The 24,730-nt window shown below is 56.7% G+C and overlaps 9 protein-coding genes across 9 annotated transcripts; 4 read left to right on the plus strand and 5 right to left on the minus strand.

Annotated features, from left to right (window-relative positions):
• Nucleotides 1-122: 122 nt before the first annotated feature.
• CMQ_2596 (tpr domain containing protein) lies at nt 123-2,444 on the plus strand (the record flags this gene model as incomplete). The annotated part of the gene is made up of 3 exons (XM_014316674.1): nt 123-253; nt 316-420; nt 482-2,444. The coding sequence occupies 3 exons, from the start codon at nt 123-125 to the stop codon at nt 2,442-2,444; spliced, it is 2,199 nt and encodes a 732-aa protein (XP_014172149.1).
• Nucleotides 2,445-2,697: 253 nt separating this feature from the next.
• On the minus strand, nt 2,698-4,671 carry CMQ_2562 (uncharacterized protein; the record flags this gene model as incomplete). Its single annotated transcript, XM_014316640.1, has 4 exons — nt 2,698-2,800; nt 2,855-3,748; nt 3,838-4,425; nt 4,481-4,671. 4 exons carry the CDS (start codon nt 4,669-4,671, stop codon nt 2,698-2,700), a joined length of 1,776 nt encoding a protein of 591 aa, XP_014172115.1.
• A 1,265-nt stretch (nt 4,672-5,936) lies between these two features.
• Nucleotides 5,937-7,312, minus strand: CMQ_2636 (FAD-binding domain containing protein; the record flags this gene model as incomplete). Its single annotated transcript, XM_014316714.1, has 2 exons — nt 5,937-7,196; nt 7,247-7,312. The coding sequence occupies 2 exons, from the start codon at nt 7,310-7,312 to the stop codon at nt 5,937-5,939; spliced, it is 1,326 nt and encodes a 441-aa protein (XP_014172189.1).
• A 905-nt stretch (nt 7,313-8,217) lies between these two features.
• On the plus strand, nt 8,218-10,024 carry CMQ_2872 (cytochrome p450 monooxygenase; the record flags this gene model as incomplete). Its single annotated transcript, XM_014316950.1, has 2 exons — nt 8,218-9,258; nt 9,311-10,024. The coding sequence occupies 2 exons, from the start codon at nt 8,218-8,220 to the stop codon at nt 10,022-10,024; spliced, it is 1,755 nt and encodes a 584-aa protein (XP_014172425.1).
• A 137-nt stretch (nt 10,025-10,161) lies between these two features.
• CMQ_2521 (short chain dehydrogenase reductase) lies at nt 10,162-11,035 on the minus strand (the record flags this gene model as incomplete). Its single annotated transcript, XM_014316599.1, has 2 exons — nt 10,162-10,806; nt 10,862-11,035. The coding sequence occupies 2 exons, from the start codon at nt 11,033-11,035 to the stop codon at nt 10,162-10,164; spliced, it is 819 nt and encodes a 272-aa protein (XP_014172074.1).
• A 432-nt stretch (nt 11,036-11,467) lies between these two features.
• Nucleotides 11,468-12,801, minus strand: CMQ_2816 (O-methyltransferase; the record flags this gene model as incomplete). The annotated part of the gene is made up of 2 exons (XM_014316894.1): nt 11,468-11,901; nt 12,048-12,801. 2 exons carry the CDS (start codon nt 12,799-12,801, stop codon nt 11,468-11,470), a joined length of 1,188 nt encoding a protein of 395 aa, XP_014172369.1.
• Nucleotides 12,802-13,164: 363 nt separating this feature from the next.
• On the plus strand, nt 13,165-21,438 carry CMQ_2687 (polyketide synthase; the record flags this gene model as incomplete). The annotated part of the gene is made up of 4 exons (XM_014316765.1): nt 13,165-13,294; nt 13,542-13,574; nt 13,643-14,114; nt 14,181-21,438. 4 exons carry the CDS (start codon nt 13,165-13,167, stop codon nt 21,436-21,438), a joined length of 7,893 nt encoding a protein of 2,630 aa, XP_014172240.1.
• Nucleotides 21,439-21,743: 305 nt separating this feature from the next.
• Nucleotides 21,744-22,603, minus strand: CMQ_2779 (umta methyltransferase family protein; the record flags this gene model as incomplete). Its single annotated transcript, XM_014316857.1, has 2 exons — nt 21,744-22,325; nt 22,415-22,603. 2 exons carry the CDS (start codon nt 22,601-22,603, stop codon nt 21,744-21,746), a joined length of 771 nt encoding a protein of 256 aa, XP_014172332.1.
• Nucleotides 22,604-23,607: 1,004 nt separating this feature from the next.
• On the plus strand, nt 23,608-24,568 carry CMQ_2798 (short chain dehydrogenase reductase; the record flags this gene model as incomplete). The annotated part of the gene is made up of 4 exons (XM_014316876.1): nt 23,608-23,915; nt 23,969-24,076; nt 24,141-24,297; nt 24,377-24,568. 4 exons carry the CDS (start codon nt 23,608-23,610, stop codon nt 24,566-24,568), a joined length of 765 nt encoding a protein of 254 aa, XP_014172351.1.
• Between the last annotated feature and the right edge of the window lie 162 nt (nt 24,569-24,730).

Consider the following 24,730-nt stretch of genomic DNA (forward strand, 5'->3'; position numbering starts at 1 on the left):
CGGAAATTGTTGCCCAACCCCACGAATAGCAGGCTTGCCCTTTTTGCTTCCTTCTCACGGCTTAACAAATTCATTTTTCTGATGAAAAATTATCAGCGCAACAACGGACACGCCAGCAGAAAATGACTTCCACTACCAACGAGTTCCGAGCCCTCAACGAGGGCATCCAGGCAGGGCTTATTCAAAAGCTCGAAGTCCACGTCGCGGCGAGCGCAAGCACAGGCACGACTGTCGTTCCGGGCTCTATGCTTCGGTTCCCAACCCGCTAACAGTCTCAGAAAAACCACCAAGGCCGGTTCTGTCGATACCATTTAGCCGCAACCCCGACTTTGTTGACCGCGGGGATACACTGGGCAGAATCGAGGATATATGTTCCAAGCCGGCTGCTCGCGTGGCCCTCGTGGGTCTCGGCGGTATCGGGTAGGCGCCATATGTCTCGATGAGTTTTCAGCTGCTGTTGGGGCTGAGCTGACGTGCTTAGAAAATCGCACATTGCTATCGAATATGCGCATCGTCTTGCACTCGATGACATAACGCGATGGATCTTCTGGGTCCATGCCGCCACACAGGCGCGCGTAATCGAAGATTTTAATGCGATTGCAAACGTTGTCAGATTACCAGGACGGGAGGACCTCACAGTAAACGTACTACAGCTTGTCCTCAATTGGCTTTCTGATGAGCGAAATGGAAGATGGACCTTGATCCTTGACAGTGCCGACGATAGAGATGTGTTTTTCAGCTCGGACAAGGGAACAAAGGAGGGAAAACAGCTTCACACCTACATACCCCAGAGCCGCAACGGCAACATCATCATCACGACCCGGGACAAGGACTTGGCCAGACGTATGACCGGCAGACATCAAAACGTCCTCGACATAAACCCGATGACAGAAGTAGAGGCTTGTTCGCTCCTGAGAAACGAAACGAGTTACCTCTCAGAGAGGGACGCGGATGCGGAATTGGAGCTGGTGAATGCTCTTGACCTTGTTCCACTCGCAATAAGCCAAGCAGGCGCATTTATACAAGAACGAATGCCCAGAATGTCAATCGAAAAGTATCTGCGTGACTTTCGAGAAAGCGAACCCAAGAGGGTCAAGTTGTTGCAGTTTGACCAGGGTGATCTTCAGAGGGACGGAAGCGCGTCGAATGCCATCCTTACAACCTGGCTGACGTCTTTCGAACATATTAAAACAAAACGGCCTTCCGCAGCAGATCTGCTCTCGCTTATGTGCTTTTTTGATCGGCAAGGGATCCCAGAGTCTGTCCTCAGGATACAAAAGGCGAGAAAGGAGGAAGACCAAGCAGGACAGACAGGAGAACAGAGCGGCCCAGGACCTCGCGGAGGCCTGGATGACACCTTCGAGGACGATATCCATATGCTGAGAAACTTCAGCCTTGTGACCACTGACAGCAGCGGACATGCATTTGAAATGCATAGACTTGTGCAATTATCGACCAAGAGGTGGCTGAGCACACACAAAGAAGACGAGAAGTTCAAACAACAGTTTGTATCAAGGATGGCGGCGGTGTTCCCAGACCCAGAGTACGAGAAATGGGAAACATGCCGAGTGTTGTTTCCGCATGCTATTCTGGCACTTGAATACGAGCCGGCTAAAGGCGATGTGCAAGAGATGTGGGAACTGCTATTGCGAAATTGCGGAGAATACGCCACAGATCAAGGCAGATTCCTCGTGGCAGAACAAATGCTTCGCGAAGCTCAAAGGACTTCAGAGGCTCGACGAGGAAATGATGACCCTGCAACCACGCATATTACTCGTTTGCGAGCTGTCAACATCTTTGAAATGGGAGATTGGGCAGAAGCAGAAACGCTACTGGTGCAGGTCTTAAAGACTGAGAAGGCTGTGCTTGGGACCGACCACCCTGACACACTGGCTAGCATGAACAGCCTAGCATTAACGTATTACAGGCAAGGTCGGTTAGCAGAGGCGGAAGAGCTGCATGTGCAGGCCTTAGAGAAGACAAAGGCCGTGCTTGGGACCGACCACCCTGACACGCTAAAGATCATGAACAACCTAGCATTGACTTATCTTCAGCAAGGTCAGTGGGTAGAGGCGGAAGAGCTACAGGAGCAGGTCTTAGAGAAGAGGAAGGCCGTGCTTGGGACCGACCACCCTGACACGCTAAAGATCATGAACAACCTAGCATTGACTTATTATCAGCAAGGTCGGTGGGTAGAGGCGGAAGAGCTACAGGAGCAGGTCTTAAAGAAGAGGAATGCTGTGCTTGGGGCCGACCACCCTGACACGCTAAGTAGCATGAACAACCTCGCTACTACATGGGGAAAACAAGGGCGGCGCGCGGATGCGGTTGGATTGCGAAAGAGCTGTGTTGAGTCGGCGCGACGCGTCCTTGGAGCCGATCATCGACGGACAAAACGCTATGAACGATATTTAGAAGCTATTGGCCTTGATGCGGACGACTAGACATATAAGAAAGATCCTGGAGGGCGGGGGGAAAGAGGGCATTGAATCTAAGAAAGAGAAAAACATCTTCAATCGGATTTTATGGTTGCGTGGTATGAAGGCAAGGAGGTAGTCAGATAGTTGGCGGTGTTTAGGTACAGTTTGCGTCTCGACAGGTTATACGTTGCACGTGGATTGCGATGTCATGAACCCATTACTATACGTAGCTAACTGTTACACCAGACGAGACTTAGAAGGATTTAGGAGAAATTATCTAGTCCCTGCTGCCGACCTCCACCACCTGTTCTGAAGGCACCTTGGACGAGCTGTTCGGTTGGCCCAACTGTTGTTGCCTTTTCTTGTGCTTGGTCAAGATGCTGTGTCCTGTTAGCAAGTGCTTTGCTGAATAAGCAATGTAAAAAGTCACATACATGATCCCCACCAAGATGCCTGCCAGCAGCGGCACGCCCACGCCGACGGTGACACCAATGACGATATTCTTCTGCGTTGTCGTTAGGCCGCCGTGGTGGTCGTTTGAAAGGGTGTCGCCGTCGCTGCCGGACGAACCGGTGGCTGTGGCTTTGGCGGTGGTGGTGGGCACGAAGGACGACGGCGTGCCGGAGGCGGAGAGCTGGATGGACTTGGCGCCATGGCCGAAGGAGACAGCCTTGACGGTGGTGGCAGTCAGCGGGGGCCAGGAGGCTTCGGCACCCGAGGACACGACCGTAACCATGGTGCTCTCAGATTTCGTCACAGTGGTCGTCTGCAGCGATGCCGGGCAATTGATGATGCCAGCCGAGCGGCAGCCGACAGCGGAGAAGGTAAAGGTGGTTCTGATGGTGGAGGTGACGGAGGAATCATCGGCACGACGAACAGCGGGAGCAGGCGTAGCCGTGGCTGAGGCTGAGGTAAGGGCTGTTCCGTTGGACGTGCTGGTGGCACACTGGGCGACAGTGGTGTACCACACGGGCAGCACGGTGGTTGGACCGATGCCCCAGGAGTTGTCAGCGATGACTAGAGAGGCACCGGCGCCGGCGCCAATGGCAAACTCGTAGATCTCCTCGGCGGTCAGGACGCAGTCAACGAGATCAACGCCGAGGTCGTCGGCGGCTGAATGGTTGCTACTGGCGGCGATGCTGGTGGTGATGTTGGCGACGTCGGCAAAGAGGACAGAGTCGACGCCGGCGGCAAAGTGGAAGAGATCGAGGCTTTTGATGGGATCGATGTCAAGAAAAAGGCCTGCGTGGACGCCGACGCGAAGGACGGCATTGATGGTGGCCTCGGCGTTGGTGCTGATGGGGAGGAACTCGAAGGAGCCGCCATTGCTGTTATATGTTAGGAGAGAGTGGGGGAGAGGAGAGGAGAGAGAAAGAAGGCAAGAAACGAGAACGAGAAAGGAACAGCCAAAACTTACAACTCCATCTTGGACACATTTTTGCCAAAAAAGTCGAGCGTCAGGACCAGGCCGTCGTCTAGCTTGACGTGGAAGCCGCTGTCGACTTCGACGGCACCGTCGATACTCATGATCAGGTCGACGGTCAGGACGACGCCAATTTCGAGTTCGTCGCTGACACGGATCCCTACCTCCGTCTCGGACGTGTAGAGGTTGAGCGAGTACGTGGCCGCACCACCAACTCGCGTCTGTGTCTGCACAAACAGCTCGAGATGGTCGAATGAGAAGGCGAGCTGGCACTCGGGGATGCCTTCGACGTCGAGATTCAAGTCGACGTCGATCATCGGCATCTGCACCTCGTCAAATTGCAAGTTCGCAACGTGCGCCGTGTCATTGACCAGCGTCGCCTTCACGTCATTCTCGATCTGCAGTGTCAGGTTGACCACGTCGTCGCGCACCGACTGCGCCACCGACAGGATTGCCTCCGTCGCGTTGAACGTCCCGTCCACGAGCAGCTCGGCTGTTGCCGACCCGCGGACGTAGCAGGTCGTGCACACCACCGAGACGTCCACTTCGGCGTTGACTGTGTTGGTGCCCACGTCAATGGCCCTGCTGGTGTTAGTGCTTTGTCTTTCTCGCTTTTCGCTCTCGAGGGGGGACTCACGCATCAAACAGTGTCGCTCCGTCAAAGCTCTTGCTGATCGACGTCGAGTTCCGGAACACGGTGTCTCTCTTGGATGTGGAAATCTCTTGCAAAGCACGGCGGAAGGCCTGTTCCTGCACGTCGGTTGCGACCGTTGCCAGAAACCAGCTGGCAACAGCGCCGACGATGGCAAGCTCTCTTGGGAGATGCATTGTCCAGCAGTATGGTAGGATGGGGGAGGGTGGTCAGTAAAGTGCGTGGAAATCTGCAGAGCGAGGCTCCTGGCGAATCCCGAGTGCACATGGATTCGACTACCCTCTTATACATTCTTCGGTACTATATATGCGCACCGGCTTGCGACAATTCGGCTCACAGTCCTGCTCGCCTGCCGTTTCTGCACGAAAACACAAGGACGCACGTAGTGCGGCTGACTCCTGAATTATTGGCAATGTACCGTCTCTGCGACCGATGCTGGCAGTCATACCTCTCGGTTCAGGTAATACTGCACGCATTTGCGGGCCACAAGACAAAAGAGGCTTGCGTAGTTCAAGCCACCCCGGACTCACGATCAACACACCACGGTCCAGTTGCAACCTCGACGGGGCTTGGACACTGCATTCGAGGTGGGGAGTCAGACAAGGCTGGCGACATTTCAGGGTGACTGAACCGTCTGTCATGGCTGTTGGGTTTGAGGTGTGTTGTGCTAGGGCCCCTGTCTGTGCTCTCTCGTTGCCAAAGTGGAAATGTTTTGCGGCTCGCAATCCTGCAGGATGTCTAGCTCTGTCGTTTTTTTAGCAGTCTGTCTCGTCCTTGACGGAAAGCCGTTTCCTTTCCTTTGGTCCAGGACCAAATTGGACTAGGTCCAAACAAATGGCTGAGAATGCGACGGTCCTGCAGCTAAAATGACAATATTGGCCCCCAACTGGGGCTGAGACTATGGCTGACATACGAGCAATTACTCCGTACTACGGAGTACGATGTAGGGGCTGCAAGAACTACAGAGTAGCTCTCCATAGAGATGAAACGCAGTCATTGACACCTTCCCGACCGAGATCTTCATACGGCATCCCCGTGAGTACTGGGCGATACAGCTTCGTCACATTCCGGTTCCCCTCTGTTCTATATACAGGGGCGTGACATGTTGGTGTAACAGACAAGCGTCAGATGTCGGTCTACGTCTTATGTATGAGAAATATGGGGCTGAGAAGCGTTGAAGACACGGGGTCGAGGAGGACATCCCTCTTATTAGTCGTGGGGTAGGTCCGGTTTTTTGGCCGGCTGACAAGGCGATTTGCCGACTCAAGACTAGTCACAGAAGGCTGGCATCGTATTAGACAAACAGTCAGTGCTAGCTTATGACCACGCTTCACATGGTTGAGGGCAATCCATGCGTGGGTGAGTATAAATCGCCCCTCGTGGCTAGAAAGTGCATGCCATGACACTATTGCAGTACAAAAAGAACCGATTCTAGCTAATATTATACCCCGACGATAGGATTGTAAAAGCGGAACCGATTGAACGGATCATACTTTATCTTTAGTTCCCAAAGTTTTTTCAGCCGCCAGGCTTCGTGCCCGTACTTCTCTCCGAGAGATTCCATTCCGTTGGCATAGTTGACATATGCATTGACTGGACGCTCCGGCTGGCCGTTGTTCCACTGGTCCCTAACTTCAAAGGCCCAATCCCACGCAGCCTGCTCTGTATAGATATTGCTTCCGGATGGCAGGACAAGATCGAAGAGCATAAGATGATGGTCCGAGCGGAACGGGTAGGCAGAGTCGTCTGGGTTCTGAGCATCGACTGCCGCAGTCGCGTAGCCTTCGTGCAGAATACCACAGCCTGCCGCCAAATCGGGATGGGTAGTGAGACGCCGCGTGAACCCATCGAATATCTGGCGCTCAGCTGTCAAGTTGTACACTTGTAGACCGGCCGTGGAAGTGATGCGGGTGTTTCCATGTTGGCAGATGACATCATTGACACCAGTTTGCTGTTTCGAGGCAATTTCCTTGTAGGGAACATCGCCGTATTCATCGAAAACATAGTCGATTGCCGTAAATGCATCCAGGTACTGGTTCGCTTCCTCAGCCGTCCCTCGATAGGCAAAAGTCCAGAAGATGATGGGCTCCTCTGTAGTAATACTCGTATTCATAAAAAAGTTGCCAAAGTTAACCGTCATGTTCACGGGAGTTGTGCCATTGCCCTGTAGATTGTTCAAAGCATTGAATACGTCTTCGAGCTTTTCTCCTCGCCAGACGTAGTTGTGATAGTGCCACAAGTCGGGGCCGCGGGGATATATTTTCATCTCGAAACTCGTGACGATGCCAAAGTTGTGGCCCGCACCTTTCATCCCCCAGAGAAGATGACTGTGCTGTGTCGAGTTGACAACGATGGCGTCGCCGCTGCCGAGAACAACGTTAAGCTGCAGAAAATTGTCGCTAACCATGCCGTACAGACCCTCAAGACGCCCATGACCACCACCTAGGCCGGCGCCTAGAAGACCGACACAGTCACATGAGCCAGTGGTAGCCATATAGCCTTCATCCCAGAGGTACTCGTTTACCTGGCCGTCGTAGGTGCCACCGCCAAACCAGGCAGAGGCGCCATCGGGCTGAATTGAGATGCTTTGCAGGTTGACCAAGTTGATCGCAATTCCATTGAAACTTGCGAGGCTGACAGGGTTGCCGTGGCCACGGTTGGTGGCCAAGAACTCGATGCTATTTTCATTGCAGTATCTCACCTAAATGTCTGTCAGGCTCACGGAAATTGACATTGTACACGCATACCTACAATTATGGCCACATCGGATTCCTGGCCTGGCTCAATCACCACCTGAACCTGGGGCACTGCATACATGTTCCATCTAGCTGTAGCGCCGGGAAAGCGGCTATTGTTAGGGCCAAAAATGACGGTGGTGTTTGAGACCTGCGTCGAAAGTTCTAGCTGGACTTCCTTGCTGTTCAAACTGCTGCGCGTGTATTGGTTCGTTTCGAAAAACCGCGGTATACTGGAACCAATAACCAAGGTTCCCTGTACGATAAGGCCGTACAGAAGTGTGGTTACACTCTTCATGGTGCAGGACGAATAAACTAACCTGTTGATCTGCAATTTTGCCAAGCACGGCGTGCATATGATCTACTCAGGAAGCGGGTGGGACGTAGATTATAGAGTGCCTGTATTACGCGATATGATTCTCTACTTAAATATCAATTCTTCTGGCAGAAGCTCAGCTCAAAAGAGCGTGAGATTGACTCAAGACTACTAGAAGACAGGTACAAAGATTTGATAAGCCTTACAGGCGCACGGCACAACGGTGTTAATTTTCTGACAGCCCATCCCACAATGGCACAGCTGTACAAGATAATCTCCAAAAATGGAAACCAACAGGAATAGATGGCGGCATGTCTGACAATATTGTGGCACAGTCATTAAACTGTCGGCCCAAAAGCTCACCCTGATTACGGTAATACGATGTCCTCAAACCGGCCGATGCTTTCGGCCGACGCTGGTATTCCGATAGACAAACCTACTAACCTAGAAAGGTAAGTACTGGAACACAGTTAGACATTTGTATGCTTAGCTGTCTGTGGACAGATCCTGAAGAGAATAGAAAGAAGTACACCATTTGAAACCTAATTGGCTAGAACAGTGTTGAGCACGTTGCTTAGGAAGCTGATTCTTATTCCTTTAAAAGCTTCAGGCGAAAAGCTTAGCATCCAAGAAACGACGAACGTTTTGAGACTCTATTTACGAGTAAGATCATGGAACAAAGGATTGTGCTACCGGATCTGTCCTTGGACATCGACTCTGTGGTGCGCCGGCTTCTTACTGCAATCGCAGCCGTTGCGGTCGCTTTGTATCTTCTATACCAATGGCTTTTGCCAAAGCCTATTCCTGGTATCGCATACAATTTGGAGGCAACACAATCTTTGCTTGGTGACGCCCCGAGCATGGTGAAAGAAGTCAGAGTCACGGGCGAGTTTCGTGTCTGGTGCGCAAAGCAGATGACGAAGTTAAACTCGCCTATATGCCAAATTTTCATTCGGCCGTTTTCAAAGCCCTGGATCCTACTTGCGGACTTTCGTGAGTCCAAGGATATCTTGATGCGCCGCAAGGAGTTCGACAAATCGTCTTTTTTATCGGATGGAATGGCATGCATGGGCGCATTCCATGGAATATACAAGACGGGCGACAAATTCAAGGTCAACCGACAGCTTATCCAGGACCTTATGACTTCAAGCTTTCTAAATAATCAGGTGGGACCGGCAATATACAGAAAGGGCGCTGAGCTTGTAAGGTTGACAGAGATGAAAATGGACTTGGCAAATGGAAGACCATTTAGCGCCAAGAAGGACTTCGAGTATGCGTCACTGGATGTCATGCTGGAGTTTGCATTTGGCAGGAACTGGACTGATACATCACTGGGACAACAAACCGAGCTGATCGGCAGGCTAAGCGCTTTCGACGTGAAAGCCGGAACTGTAGATGAGCCAGTCCGATTTCCGTTGAGCCCCATTGCCGACTTTCTCAAATCTGTATACGAGGCCCCGGAAATTGTGGAGAGGACGATCAACGCTCTGATGCCGAAGCTACAGACATGGTGGTGGTCTAAGCAGGCATGGTACAAAAAGATATTTGAAGACAAAGACCGGGCAATGAAGGAGCAGGTTTCCATTGGCGTAAAGAACGTTCAAGCCGGCCGGATTGAAACGGGCGTTGAGCACATGCTGATGCGCGAGGCCTCTCGGGCTGCGAAGGAGGGCCGTGAGCCTGATTTTAACAGCGCTATCTTCCGTGACGAGGTTAGTGACCACGCAGGTATCGAAAATGGTAGACTGAACGCTGATTTCCTAGTTGTTTGGCGATATCGTCGGTGGCCACCACACAACGAGTGGAGGAATGATGTGGTTGGCCAAGTATCTTAGCGACTTGCCTCTTGTACAGGTGAAGCTGCGCTCAACACTGTACGATGCTTTGGCCGTGGCAAAATCAGAGAATCGCTTTTTCACGTTTGAAGAAATAAGGCAGGCACGGCTGCCTTATCTGGATGCTGTGGTCGAGGAGATGCTGCGTATCAACGCTGTCCCCGTAACCCGAGAGGCCTTGTGCGACACAACGGTGCTCGGATACCCGATCAAAAAAGGAACGCAGATTTTCTTCATGTCGAATGGGCCAGGGTTCCTGTCGCCGTCTCTAGCAGTCGACGATGGGCGGCGGAGTGAGACGTCGCGATCAGCCAAGCTAAATGCCAAGTGGGACGAGTCGCAGAATCTGGCCGTTTTTGAACCGGAGCGCTGGCTCATTCGAAAGAAAGCGGGGACCGGCGTTTCTCCAGATGAGGTAGACTTTAATGGAGCTGCAGGTCCCCAGCTGGTATTCGGACTGGGACAGCGCTCCTGTTGGGGTCGGCGGCTGGCGAATATGGAAATGAGGATCATTACAGCTATGCTCGTGTGGAAGTTTGAGCTGCAAAAGGCTCCCGAGTCACTATCTACGTATGCTGGGATAGAAGGCATTGCCCGGGTTCCACAACAGTGTTACCTTCGCGTTAAGAAGGTCGAGTATTAGTTGCATTTTCCCCTGGTTCTCTAACTAGTGCTAGAGATGTACTTTTCAATTGAATCAGAGTGCCTGAAATAGATGCTAGAAGACTGAATTTGCTATTCGATCACATGTAGGTAGATCTGCTGCATCACGGAAACTGATCAAACCATTCCGGATAATCTCAGTAATTTTTGATATCCTTCATACCAAACTGCAGCGCCTTGGGACCCAAATCCAATGCCGATCTCGTGTTTAAGAGAGCCGTCCGGGTTTGTCTCTTCCAGAGCAGCAAACCACTTGGCGATATAATCCTCCAGAGGCATTGGTTGGACGGCCTTGTCCTTGCCGCCTTGCAGAGCATCGGTCTGATCCCGATGTGCTGCATTCAGAGGGGTGTCGACATAAGGTGGAACAACCTCAACGATGTTCATATTCGTGCAGCCAGTTGCGTCGAGTTGCATGCGCATGATCTTTGTAAAGGCAGAAATGCCTGCCTTGGTGGAGCTGTACGTTGGATAAAAGGGAACCGGGAAGTAGGCCAAAGACGAGCTTGTCAGGAAGAGGCTGGTTTTTACGCCGGACTGAGCGAGTCCTAGCAGATGGGAGGCAAAGGCTTGCGCGACAAGAATGGGAGCGGTCAGATTTGTCGTCAGCTCCTGGACCACGTCTGCATCGGCGGGAGGCTGTTTGAAAATCTCATAATAGTTTTGGATTCCAGCATTGATATAAACTGAATCCAGCAGTGGGTACTCTGCAAGAATGGTGTGGATCTCGCGGTGTATTTTCGCAAGATCCATTAAATCCCACTGCGACAGGTCAGCTGTGCGGCCTAAAGCCAACAGTAAACTTGGATAAACGTACCACACGAGTATCTAGTCCTGGCAAGTCTGCAGCCAAGTTGGCTAGTTTCTGTTTGTTCTGCTCTCGACCTGTAACGATGACTTTCTTGCCCAATGCGTGAAAACGACGGGCCAGGGCCTCACCGATGCCACCGGCAGCCCCTAGTATGAGAATAGTATTGATGCGAGCAGACATTGTTCTATGGATGGGGAGGAATGGTAATACGGGGTGGAACGGGATCGTATGGATGTCAAGTCCGTATTAAAAGGACTACGGAAATGCCAGAATCTCATGCTTACAGCGGCGGCTTATTCAAGGATTCTGGCGGCTATCGGCCCCGAATCCTAGACAACAAGCCATCGGCCGAAACAACATTGCAACAGCGTAGCCCCACTCGGGCCAGCTTCGAATACCGGGCAACGCGCATTACGACTCTGGTGGATCTGTTGCTCGAAGGGGAAGAAATAACATGTATCTACAGGAAAGGCGTTTGCTGGCGCGATGGAGAGCATCTAACATAGCACGCGAATATCTTAATGTAAAAGAGTGTTGGAAAAGAGCCTGTTCTGAACTAATTCGTTTTGTGACTATTTGTTCAAGTCCGGCCTCTACTGTAGGCTCCGATAGTTAACGCATTAGGTACACCTCAAGAAGACCGAGAGGCCCGTTGTCAAAGACGTTCCGAATTTCGTATCGGGGATCAGCCTGCTTTAGTAGCTCGTCAAACTCAGCCCTGGTGCGTTGCTTGGCGCCACAGTTGACCAGCATGACCATATCCACCTGACGGACAAGACGTTCTTGATGGCGAGGCCAAGCACCCGGCTCCGGGATGATGATGTCGTTGATGAGCAGTGGCGTATTAGGGCTGGAGTTTTCAAGTCCGGGAACAAATGACTTGAAGATGGTAACGACGTCTTTATCTGCCCAGTTGTGCGTGCACTGACGAATAAGGAAAGCGGCAGCATTGTGAACCGGCTGCGCGTCGAAGAAGCTATGGTGCGTGTACTTTACACGGCTCTTGAGATCCTCGGAGAGAGCTTCTTCTCCCTCTGCTAGCATATCTGCGTTGGAATCCTGTACGACAAAGTTCAGGTTGGGGTACAGCTGTTCAACAGTTAGAAGAGAAGACGGTAGAGTCTGGGGAATTTGTTAGGCCGTTGGTTGGGAGGACTTGCTTGGGCTAGAGTCTTGGAAATGTGGCCATTACCACCGCCGCAGTCGACGACTGTGCCTTGGATGGCGGACCAGTTGAAGCCGTCTTTCAGAAGATTGTCGAGGTGGCTGTCCATTCTACGTAGGCCGGCCATGGCCTTGGCAAAACGGCGGGCCTTGTCGGGGTTGTTCTTGTAGTATTCGAAGATGCCGACGCCGTGGCGGGTGACAAAGGGGTTGAGGTTCTGGTGTGCCTCATACGGGCTGGCCTTGAAACATATGTTGCTGTCGGCAGCAGCCTTGAGCATCTCGTCGAGGGAGTAGTGGATGACGGAGCGGAGCTGCTCGTCCTGCTGCACCAGCAGGGAGGTTGAGCTGTGTGCGATGACGCGTGGCTCAGGCTCATCGAAGATGCGGTAGGTCATCAGCTGGCGGATAACGCGACCCGTGCGATCGGCATCGAGGCCGGCCTTGTCCGCGAGGTGCTGGAGGGGGATGCCGCCGCTGGCAGGAACAAGGAGGAAGAAGTCAAAGTCCAGGGCTACCTGGAGGGCGCCCAGGTCGTATCCGGTACAGCAGAACTCTCTGAGCCACTTGCGGGGGCCATCAATTAGGCGCTGAAGATCTTCCAGAGACGTCTTGAGCAAGGCATGAAGGCGGCGATATTCCTTGGTGGACGGGGGGTCGGGGGAGTCTGGGGCAAAGGTGGGGGCAGCGAGACTGTTGGCCTGGAGGTACTTTGTCAATTCCTGTGTCTGGGTGAGGATGTCTTGGGCTAGGCCTAGGATGGATATCTTGGTGTCTGTCATTCTGGCGTACTGTGGGATCAGTGTTAGTTGGTAGGACGATATTGAGGACAAATAATTCAGAGCCGAACTGCCCGTGTGAAAAAGTCGAGAAGTTGGAAAGTCCGATTTCTTTTTAATTTAGAGTGAAATGAGATAGAAGATGGTAGATGTCGTTCAAGTGGCCAATGGTAGTATCATGATTGCGTATACTAAGACCTCAAGAGATTTCAGCAGATACGTCCGATCGCCGAGACGAACAGGAACGGCTGCGGCCGGGGGACGTTTGTGCGTAATTGAACACCAGTGCAACACATGTGGAGGCTGCATCGGGCTGACGGATGGCAGGAGTGATTGAAAGGAAACGGCTGAAAGTCGGCCTTATAGATGGTCCGTGCACCGTCGCGCAAGAGCGAGATGGCCAATTCGGCCGACGGGTCGGTCTTTGTGGCAGGAAGCCGAGACCGTGCAGCAGAGCGCCGTACTGATGTTGTGGCGCTGGCAGACAGTGTTCAAAGTAGGTAATCAGATAGGCGAGAAATGGAGCCTCAGGCTATGGTTATCATGGTGGCATTACAGAACGTAGGATATCACGATTGAGCTTGGGCGTGTGTTTATAAGGCTTTGAATAGATCGAAGAGTTGGCTTTCTAAGACACTTTGATATCAATTCAACATTGCGTCTCATATTCGCAACTAAAATTACGGAGCAAAAATACAGTTTACAGACAGGGCCTAACAACGTATCTACGATGAGCAAAGCAGATGAACACGAACCGGTGGCGATTGTAGGAATGGGTACGTCGGATGGGTTGTGAAGTTTATGCGATGTTGTGTGTTTTGAGGACCAAGCTGACTATGTGTAGGATGCCGGTGGCCCGGAGGGGTCGAGAGTCCGGCGCAGTTCTGGGAGTTTCTGTGCAACAAGGAAGACGGATGGCGTGAGTTCTCAGCGCCAAGATTCTCAGCCAAGGGCTTTTACCACCCAAATGCGGACCGGCCGGGTGGATTCTCGATGAAGGGGGCGTTTCCCACCGGCGGCGACGCGCGGTTGTTCGACCATGCCTTCTTTGGAATGACGAAGCTGGAGGTAGAGACGATGGACCCATCGCAGCGGAAGCTGCTGGAGGTCGCGTACGAGGCGATTGAGAGTGCGGGCGAGACATGGGAGAGCATCTCGGGGACGCGGACTGGAGTGTTTGTAGGCAACTTCTGCCTGGACCACTGGATGATTCAGTCGCGGGACTGGGATAACCCACGACCGTACGCATTTGTGGGAGCGGGCACGAGCATCCTCGCGAACCGGATCAGCTACATTTTCAACCTGCAAGGGCCAAGGTATGTCTGCCGGGAAATGAGAGATATGAGGTGGAAGTGGCGAGCTGCAAAGCTAACGCGAGATAGTCTCACGATCGACACGGCGTGCTCGTCATCGATGTACGCGCTGCACGTGGCAGTGAACGCGATGCGGGCAGGCGACTGCGACTCTGCGATTGTGGCATCGGCGAACTGGATTGCCGATCCGGGGGTGCAGATTGCGCTGGACAAGCTGGGAGCGCTGTCGGGGTCTTCGCGGTGCCACACGTTTGACGCGCGGGCGGACGGGTATGCGCGCGGCGAAGGATTCGGGGCGATCTATCTGAAGACGACGGCACGAGCGATGGCAGACAGATCGCCGATCCGGGCGATGATCCGGGGCTCAGCGATGAACTCGAACGGACGAACAGGCGGGATCACGCGACCGAGCGCAGCGGGCCAAGAGGCAGTGATCCGGGCGGCATACGAGAACGCAGGACTGGAGCCGGACGAGACAGGCTACTTTGAGTGTCACGGCACGGGAACGTATGTGGGTGACCCGATCGAGGTGGCGGCAGTGGGCCGGGTGTTTGGGTCGATGGGTGTGGCGAAAGCGGCGCCACTGCTGGTGGGCTCGGTCAAGAGCAACGTGGGACACGGCGAGGGTGCGAGCGCGCTGGCGGCAATCATGAAGGTGGTCCTGGTGTTGGAGCATGGCGTGATTCCACCGGTATTCGACCTGGCAACGCGCAATCCGAACATTGATTTTGTGGGGGCAGGCGTGCAGCCGGTGACGGAGGTGACGGCGTGGCCAGCTGGGCAGCTGCGACGGGCGAGCATCAACTCGTTTGGCTACGGCGGCGCGAACGCGCACTGCATCGTGGATCACGTAAACAACGTGTTGGCAGACTACGTGGCGCCGGGTGTGTTTGGGCGCGATGGGCGGGGCGATGACGCATGTCGGGCGCTGCGGGCGTCGACGACGGCGACGACGCGGCAGCTGGTGCTTCTAGCGCTGTCGGCGCACAACGAGCAGTCGCTGCAGAGCAACATGGAGGCGTTGGTGGCGGTGGTGGGAGGGCTGTCGCTGGCGGACGTGGCGTACACGTTCAACGTGCGGCGATCGCGGCTGGCGCAGCGGACATTTTGCGTGGTGGAGCGGGACGGGCCGACAGTGGGTCTCCAGACAGCGCTAGCCGCACTCCGGGCCGGGGGCAAGCCGGTGCGGGCGCCACGGCAGCCGACGCGGCTCGGGTTCGTATTTACGGGCCAGGGAGCACAGTGGCATGGAATGGCAGCAGGCCTGTCTGAGCACGCCGTGTTCCGACGCACGGTGGCGCACCTGGACGCGATCCTGAAACGACTACCGCAACCGCCCAAGTGGACGCTGGCGGCCGTGCTGGCAGGCGACTGCGATGAGACGCTGGTGCAGACGGCAGCCGTGGCACAGGCAGCGTGCACGGCACTGCAGATCGGACTCGTGGACCTGCTGGCGTCGTGGTCGGTGCAGCCGGCAGCCGTGGTCGGGCACTCGTCAGGCGAGATGGCGGCGGCATACGCGGCCGGTCGGGTCTCAGCGGCTGAAGCGATTGTGGCGGCCTATATGCGCGGCCAAGCAGTTTCGGAGAACCGGCAAAGTGGCATGATGTTGGCTGTTGGCTTAGGGCCAGAGGCAACGAAACCATACCTCGACCAGGTGCCGGAGGGCAGCGTGCAGGTGGCGGCCATCAACGGGCCCGGCAACGTGACGCTCTCGGGCGACACAGAAGCCATCGAGACAGTGGCAACAGCGCTGGCAGCAGACGGCATCTTCCAGCGACGGCTACAGACCGGCGGCAACGCGTACCACTCGCACCACATGCGGACGATCGGGCAGACGTACGCGGCGCTGCTGGCGACGGGCGACAAGCTTCTATGCGAAAGCAAGACCGCAGCGCGGTCTGGTGATCAGCAGGCAGTCTGGTTCTCGTCCGTGACACCAGAAAGGGCAACAGAGACGATTGGTGACTTCTCGGCGTACTGGCGGTCCAACCTGGAGTCGCCGGTGCAGTTTGCCGAGGCGGCACAGCGCATGGTGACGGACACGGTCGACGTCCTGGTTGAAATCGGGCCGCATCCAGCGATGAAGAGTCCTGTGGGCCAGATCCTGCAGACGGCCGGACGTACGATGCCATATGCGGGCACGCTGCGACGCGGTGAGGCTGGTCTGCGGTCGCTGCTCCAGCTGGCAGGCACACTGTTTACGCTCAACACAGCGATCGACCTGGCTGCCGTGAATGCGGTGGATGTGGACGATGGTCGGGTGCACGGCTGCACGAGCACAGAGCTGCCGCCGTACCGCTACACATACACGGGCCCCAACTACCACGAGAGCCGGGCCAGCCGCGAGTACCGGATGCGGCCAACGCTGCGTCACGACCTCTTGGGATCCCAGGTCGTCGGCACGGCCCTGCTGCGGCCACAGTGGCGCAACATCCTGCGGCTCCGGGACTTGCCCTGGCTCGGCGACCATCGACTTCTGCCGGATGCCGTGCTTCCTGGTGCTGGCTACGTGGCGCTGGCACTGGAGGCTGCCGCGCGGATGGCGACGAGCTCGACCATTGCCGGCTTCTCGCTGCGTGACGTGGCCATTTCCGCGAGCCTGGTGCTGCCCGAAGACGACTACGGTGTCGAGATCCTGACGACGCTGGAGCTGGCAGGCCCGGTCTCCGACACTACCACGACGTGGGCGACGTTCTCGGTCAGCTCGGTGCGGCGTGACACGGACATCTGGACGGAGCACTGCACCGGCAGCGTGCGGGTCGAAACAGCAGCAGCAGACGAGACGAGTCTGGACGACATGGCCGCGAGCAACAGCGCGACAAAACCCGTCAGCGCGGCCGCTTGGTACGAGCGCTTTGAGGAGCTGGGCCTCGGCTACGGGCCGACTTTTCGGTCGCTGTCGGCACTGCGCGTGGATGCTGCAACGGGTGTGGCGATGGCGGATCTGAACCTGGAGCCGGTCGAGCAGCCGGACGAGTCGAGCTATGCCGTGCATCCAGCAGCGCTGGACGGTGCCATCCAGCTCGGCTTGGTGGCTGCACATGGCGGTCGCACGGCTGCGGCCGACACAGCGCTGGTGCCTGTGTGGCTGGCACGCGCATACGTGTCGACTGGGACTTCTGGGTCTGGAACTGGGTCGGTTTTTGCTCAAGGCGCCCGGAACGGCGTCCGCAGTGCGGAGCTGCGTCTTTTGTTGCGCCGTGCCGATGGCAGCATGCTGATGCGTGTGGATGGGCTGCGCTGTGTGAGTTACGCGCGACCGGCAGCCAAAGCCGATCCGGCAGCTGCTTTTGCCAGCCCGTTTACGAGGCTCGTGTGGCAGCCAGACGTGCGAACACTCGGGATAGACCAGGCACGCAAGCTGTGGCCGCCACCGGCTGCCAATGTCGACCAGGCGGCCGTCTGGGGCGTGACCAACAAGCTAGCGCACTTGGTCGTTCTCTCGCTGGCCGAGCAGTTTGTCGACGTCAAGCTCGACCTCCAACTCGACGGCGAGCGCAGCCACTTTCTCGCCTGGATCCAGCGCCGCGCCCGCACCGATCGCTCGCCGCTGATGGCAGAGGCACGTCAATGTGCTGCCCAAGGCCGGCTACGCGAAGCCATGGACGAGCTCGCAGCCGCGGCACCGCATGTGCGCGAAGTACAGAGTGCACTGCTGCTGCACGACAGCATGGACGAGATCCTGCGCGGGCGCCGGTCCGGCGTCGACGTGCTCGTGGCCGCCGACCTGCTGACGCCGCTCTATGCGGAGGGCCTGCTCATGACCGGCATCTACCCACAGCTGCGCCGACTGTTGGCGAGTCTCGCGCATGCTCACCCGAATCGTCGCGTGCTCGAGATCGGTGGTGGCACTGGTGGCGCCACGCGCGTCGCCATGCAGGCGTTTGGTGCCACCGGCGGCATCAAGGCCTACCACGACTATACCTTTACCGATATCTCGGCTGGTTTCCTCGCCGCGGCGCGCACGTCGTTTGTCGCCTGTCGCGACATGCACTTTGCCGTCTTTGATGTAGAGACCCCTCCGGCTGACCAGGGCTTCGATGAGGGCCAATACGACCTCGTCCTTGCTTGTCAGGTCCTCCATGCCACTGCGGACATGCATCGAACTCTCACGCACTGCCGACGCCTCCTGCGCCCCGGCGGACAGCTCGTGCTCGTCGAGACCATCGCCAACTTTATCGTGCCTGGCGTCGTTGTCGGCACCTTTACCGGCTACTGGGCCGGCATTCCCGATGGTCGCGTCGACGCTCCTTTCCAAGATCTTGCTGCCTGGGACAGCGCTCTCCGGGCTGCCGGTTTCTCTGGCCTCGATATTGTCCTGGACGACTTTCCGGAACCACACAGGACTACGGCCGTGATCTTGTCCACCGTCGAGGTTGTGGCTGAGAATGTGGCTGTGGCTGAGAATGTGGCTGAGGCTCCCGCGTCTGTCCAACTCTTCTACAGTAGCGAGGTAGTGCCAATGCTCGTCGCACCCCTTGTCGATGCTCTCGCTGACAAAGGTGCTACCGTTGCTGTCGCACCTCTTGCCGACGCACTCGCTGACAAAGGTGCCACCCTCCGCGCCGTCGTTCTCCTCGACGACTCTGCCCTTCGTCGACTGGCAGACAGCAACGACCCATCCGACCTCCTGGTCTGGCAGCACCTCGCCCGCACCGCCTCGAGCCTCGTTGTCCTCACCAGCTGCGGCACTGCCCGTGGCCGCAACCCCGACGGTGCTCTTTTGGCCGGTCTGTTGCGCGTGCTGCAGACAGAAAACCCAACGGCAGAGTATCTGTGTGTGGATGTGGACGCAGTCGAGTTTGATGTCGGTGCCGCTGCTCTCGACCTGGCCCGCGTCCTGGCTGCGCACGAGGCCCGTCTCCAGAACCCAGGCGCAGACGACCGCGAGTTCGTCTGGCAGGACGGCTGCCTCTGGGTCAGCCGCTACGTACCTGACGGCGGCTTCCACGGCGAGCAGGCTAGCCGTGCCCCACCTCCCGTCTTCGGCCCGATCGGCTCTGTCGCTACCACCGGCCCGCGTCGCGCCACCTTGGCCACGCCCGGCTTGGTCGCCTCGCTGTCTTTTGCCCCCTACGACGACGCTCTCCGTCCACCTCTGCGCCCCGGCCAGATCACCGTCGCCGTCGCCGCTGCCGGTCTTGGTCCCCGCGACCTCGACCGCTGGACTGGCCGCGCCGACAGCCACTTTCTCTCGTGCGAGTATGCCGGCACCGTCCTCGCCCTCGCGCCTGACGTCGTCACCAATCGCCCCGATCTGTCTGTCGGCTGCCTCGTCTACGGCCTCGGCCTCGCCCACTTTGGCACTGCTGCCCGCGTTCCCGCCGCTCTCGCCCGTCCTCTCCCCCCAACCGCCGACCTGCTCTCTGCTGCGGCTCTGGCTTTTTCCGCCACTACCGCTGTCTACGCCCTCGATCATGTCGCTCGCCTTCGTCGTCACCATGCCGTCCTCGTCCAGTCGGCCACCCACGACGCCGGTCCGGCTCTCGTCCGTCTCGCTGTCGCTCGTGGCGCCCTCGTCTTCGCCACCGTCCACACCGACCAGCAGGCTCGCTACGTCTCCGAACAGCTGCATCTCCCGCTCGAACACATCGCCATCTCCTCGCCTTCGGCCCTTCACCAACTCGCCCAGCTCACTCCCAAGTGCGCCTTTGACGTCATCGTCCACTCCACTGGCACCACAGCCACAACGGCTGCCGTGCGTAACAGCCTCCTCGACACCCTGCAGGTTCTCGCCCCCCTCGGTCACCTCGTCGACCTTAGCCGCGCCGATGCGCCAGTTACCTCTATCTCGACCATAGGCCCCGAGCTGCTGCCGCGTCATGCCTCTTACTCTGCCGTCGATCTGCTCTTCCTCCTGCGTGAGCATCCCGACCATGCCGCCAACCTTTTGGCTATGGCCCACGACGCTTTTCGCGCAGATCTTCTCGTTCCTGCTCCGGCCGTCACCATCGTCCCGGTGTCTCAGTGCGCCGTCGCCGCCACTACCCTCGCCAGCGCCACAGACGCCCCTGTCGGCCGTCTCGTCGTTCACTTCCATCCCACTGATATCGTGCGTCTCGTGCCTACCGCACCAGCAGCTCGCTTCGACCCCAATGCCGCCTACATTGTTACCGGCGGTCTTGGCGGCCTTGGTCAGACTCTTGTCCGCTGGATGGCTTCTGCTGGCGCTCGCCACATTACTGTCCTTGCCCGTCGCGACCCCATCGCCGTGCCCGGTGCCTCTGCTCTCCTCTCTGACTGCACTGCCGCTGGTGTCGACATCCTCTGGCAGGCTTGCGATGTCGCCGACGCTGCTCAGGTAGCCCACGCTGTGAGCATCGTCACTGCCCAACGTCCCCTCCGTGGCCTTGTTCATGCTGCCGTCTCCTACTGCGACTACTCGTTTGACGGCCTGTCTGTCCACACCTGGCAAGCCGGCCTCGCTGCCAAGGTCGCTGGCACACGCATCTTGCATGATGCCACCCGCCATCTTCCGCTTGACTTCTTCGTCATGACCACGTCCGCTCTTTCCCTCTACGGCTTCGCCACCCAGGCCGCCTATACGGCTGCCAACCGCTTCCAGGATGCCTTTGCCCGCTACCGCCGCGGTCTCGGCCTGCCTGCCTCTGCCGTCTCGCTTGGCCTCGTCGCCGAGCTCACCACCGTCGGCTCCACCGATCGCACCATTCATCTCTTTGCCCGCAACCAGGCCCAGACTCACGGCCCCGACGACATCATCGCCCTGCTCGAGCCTGCTTTTCTCGGCAATCAGACTGCCCACTCGGCTGCCTCAGACCAGTGGCGCGGCCAAGACGACGACCCACTCTCGGCCGCCAATCTGCACGCGTACCTCGACCCCCACAAGCTTGCTGCTGCTACTGCCACGGCTACTGCGCCTTCCTGGCACGCTGATGGCCGCGTTGCCCTCATGCTGCGTGCCTTGCGTGATGCCCGTTCTGCCGAGGCGAGCGCCACAGCTGCCGCACACAGCCCTGAGGGCCCTGCTGTGGCCCACGCACCTGCCCTCGTGCGCAACCAGCTCGATGCTGCTGTGTGTGCCGGACCCGATGGCCGTGCCGGTGTGCTCTCGCTCGTGCAGACGGCAATTTCTACCGCCGTCGCCGCCATGCTCTTCGTCGACCCTGACGGCGTCGATCCCACCCGCTCCGTCGCCGACCTTGGCGTCGACAGCCTTATCGCTGCTGAGCTGCGCACATGGTTCCTACAGGCCCTTGCCACTAGCATTAGCATGCTGGATCTCTTGGATCCCGCTGTCAGCATTGCCGCACGCGCCGCTGCCATCACAGACGCCGCACTGCAGCCCCAGTCGGCGACAGTATAGATAGTCGGTTGTTAGCTGTTCATTCGTATTTGCTATGCAATATAGACTGATGTGTACACAAAAAGGCTGAAATCTTATAAATCTGTTAAGGGACGCTAAAACACTTGCCAGCTGCTTTCCCAGCTAATTGTTATGGGTCTTTGGCTTTTCTAACATGTTACTGTTCTTACCCTGTTCTCCTCTACGCGTGCTTCTTCATGTGTATATACTTTACAAGTGGCAGTTATTCTTGTGGTAGAATAGTTACGTTCGTTTTCTGGCACGGCTAGACTGATACAAACGTTCATTGACATCGTGCCACATATCTACCTTTCCACTGGCTTCTGTGCCGTGCACACCACACGAGGAACGCTGAGCGAGGCGCCAACCACCGACTCCACGTACGCATCTTCGACCAGCTTAAAGTACTTGTTGGCAGCGTCGGCCTGGCCGAGCTTGGCCAGACCAAGGGCGAACTCATCCGCCGTAAGCAGGTGCTGCTCGTTGAAAGCGCGCACGAGCGGCAGCGGGTCGCCGTAAAAGTCAGTCTTGGCTGCGCTGAAGCCCACGTCCGCCATAAACTCGGCCAGTCGCACGGTCCAGTCGCGCCGGCCACCGGCCCAGGACCACGCACGCAGCTGGTCGAGTGCCGGCGTCGCCAGTGCCGTGTCTATCTTGTGCACGGCCATGTGCACGGTATCGAGCTCGTCCCACTGCAGGTAGCCGCCCGGCTTCAGCAGACGGAGCAGGTTGCGCAGGATCGGCCGCGGGTCCTTGTTCTCCACCACGAGCACGAGCAGCCGCGTGTGCACGTAATCAAAGGTGCCCACGAGGTCGTCTGGCACGTCTTCCAACACGTTCCACCGCCGCAGCGACGTGCCCGCCGGAAGCCACGCTGTTGGCGGCGCCTGCTCCAGTTGTAGTCGAGGCCGACCACCGCTGCGTCCGGTCTCTCGCGTGCCACGTCCACCAGCCAGGCGCCTGTGCCGGCTGCTACCTCGGCAATGCGCGCGTCTGGCCGCAGCTCTGCCGCCACCACCGGGTGGATGTTGAAGCCGAGCGCGTCCTTCCAGAGATAGAACTGCAGGTTCAGCCGGCTGGCCGCCGCATGCGCCCGGTCACGGTTCAGGATATATCCATGTCCGTTCGTCAAGCTCCAGTCCGTCGTCTCCGTGCTCTCGCCCATTGTCAGGAAGCAGCGCAGGCCGTAGGGGGGATCTGTCTGTGCTGGCGTTGATTTCTTGCTTACTAAGCAGCGTCTGGCCTGTCCACCGCTGAAACCTCCATCTGCGCCCAAGCTAAGCCATATGTACGGGGATGGTAGCCCCCGGCCAGATCTGAATAGCGATCAGCACCAACGGGCCTGCGTGCGTCGGCCGAGACTCTACTGTCGGCCGATTATCAGATCTTACTTGCACTGTGGGCCGACCAGCACTACCCTGAACTCGATTACGTAATCTCTGCCCGAGGCTTGGCTGTGTCTACACACAACCCGACCATTCCTACAAAAGCTGAGCTGACCATTGTGGGTCTATTTGTGGGTCTATTCAATTAGTAATCAGTGCCAAAAAAAAATAACTGCCTTAGGCTCGTCTTCCACATCTTGTACTGTACTAAAGGGTGGTACAAGTACTGCAAAAGCGGTGTGTTCGGTGGGGCGTAGGCGTAAGGTGGAAAGATACATGCGACCTATAGCGTTTAGTTCTTATTTGGTAGAGGCCTGTATGCACGTTAGCATAGCGAAGAAGTACCTAACTATAGAGTATAACAACGTAAATTGTTTGTTTGTTTACTTTTTTCTACGGTACTTGCATTTTTATGTGCCAGCGGTTTTTTCCCCCGCCTAGCAGAAAAAATTTCCTTTGTACGACCTCTAACAGAGTACATTGACGAGCCTAAGACAAAAATTTCTAGGATGATTATTAAGTGAAAATAGACCCACAATGGTCGGCTTAGCTTTTGTGGGAATGGTCGGGTTGTGTGTAGACACGGCTTGGCTTGGCTCGGGCACTTATGTTTGTACTTACAGTCGTGGTCCGGATGTCCTATAAAGAAAACCGGACGTCCCCGCCTCCGTCAGCACGCCACTGCCTACCCAACTACCCTGCCTACCTTGCTTCTCTTCAACCTCTGTTTGATCTCTCGTCTGTCCTGTCCTAGCTCTATTCCCCTTCAACTCTCTCGATCACTATGGCCTCCTTCCTCGTCACAGGAGCTTCTCGCGGCCTGGGCCTCGCCCTCACCAAGGAGCTCGTCTCCCTGCCAGCTGCCCAGGTCAGTATGATCTTTGCCTGCGCCCGCGGTGACGCCCCTCCTCTACACGATATCGCCAAGGCGTCCCACGGCCGCGTCGTTGTCATCAAGCTAGATGTCACCGACCAGGCCTCCATCAAGACGGCTGCTTCCCAGGTCGAGACTGCTCTAGGCGGCAAGGGCCTGGACGTGCTGATCAACAACGCCGGTGTCTGCCAATACGCCTTCAACGGTATCACGTCCATGTAGGCCGTATCCGCTGCTCTGTTTCTTTTGCCAGCAACGCTAATCGATGTAGGGACAACCTCGAGGAGAGCTTTGGCATAAACGTTCTGGGCGTTCACTGGGTCACCCGCACCTTTCTTCCCCTTCTGCAGAAGGGTACGCTCAAGAAGGTCATCAACATGTAAGCGCTACGCACTGCCGTCAGTCCTGTCTTACTGCTGCAATGTCCAGCTAATCCCTCATAGCTCCACGACCATCGGCTCTATCGCCCTCGCCCGCGACGCCGCCCTCCTCCCCGCCCCCTCCTACAAGATCTCCAAGGCTGCCCTGAACGCCCTGACCGTCCAGTATGCCCTTGAGTATGAAAAGGAGGGATTCACCTTCGCGGCTCTCTGTCCTGGGGTACGTACTTGGAAAGAAGAAAGAACTGCGGATAGGTCAGAGTTCACCTGAAGACTGCTGCTAACTGTACCAACTATAGTGGCTCAAGACTGAGCTCGGTGGTGGCGACATGGCCGATCTTACTCCCGAGCAGGGCGCCAAGGCCTCGATCGATATCATCTTCAATAAGACCCAGGCTGAGATCAACGGCCAGCTGCCCAAGGTCTTCGTCAAGGGGTGGGAGAAGCCCGGTGGCCGCAACGTCTACGACGGCACGAACGCCCCGTGGTAGTTGCATCATCGCACAGCGTAGCCTAGATAGCCGTCCACAGAAGAATGAATCCCGTTGCGCACAACCATGAATTTATAAGTCAGTTTCTACCAGCATGCAGCTTGTATCTTGTCTCGATACATGTACACGATCCTTGCTAGAAAGGCACGTCGTTACATCGCT

This window comes from Grosmannia clavigera, assembly GCF_000143105.1.
Source record: "Grosmannia clavigera kw1407 unplaced genomic scaffold GCSC_144, whole genome shotgun sequence".
Lineage (NCBI taxonomy): Eukaryota > Fungi > Ascomycota > Sordariomycetes > Ophiostomatales > Ophiostomataceae > Leptographium > Leptographium clavigerum.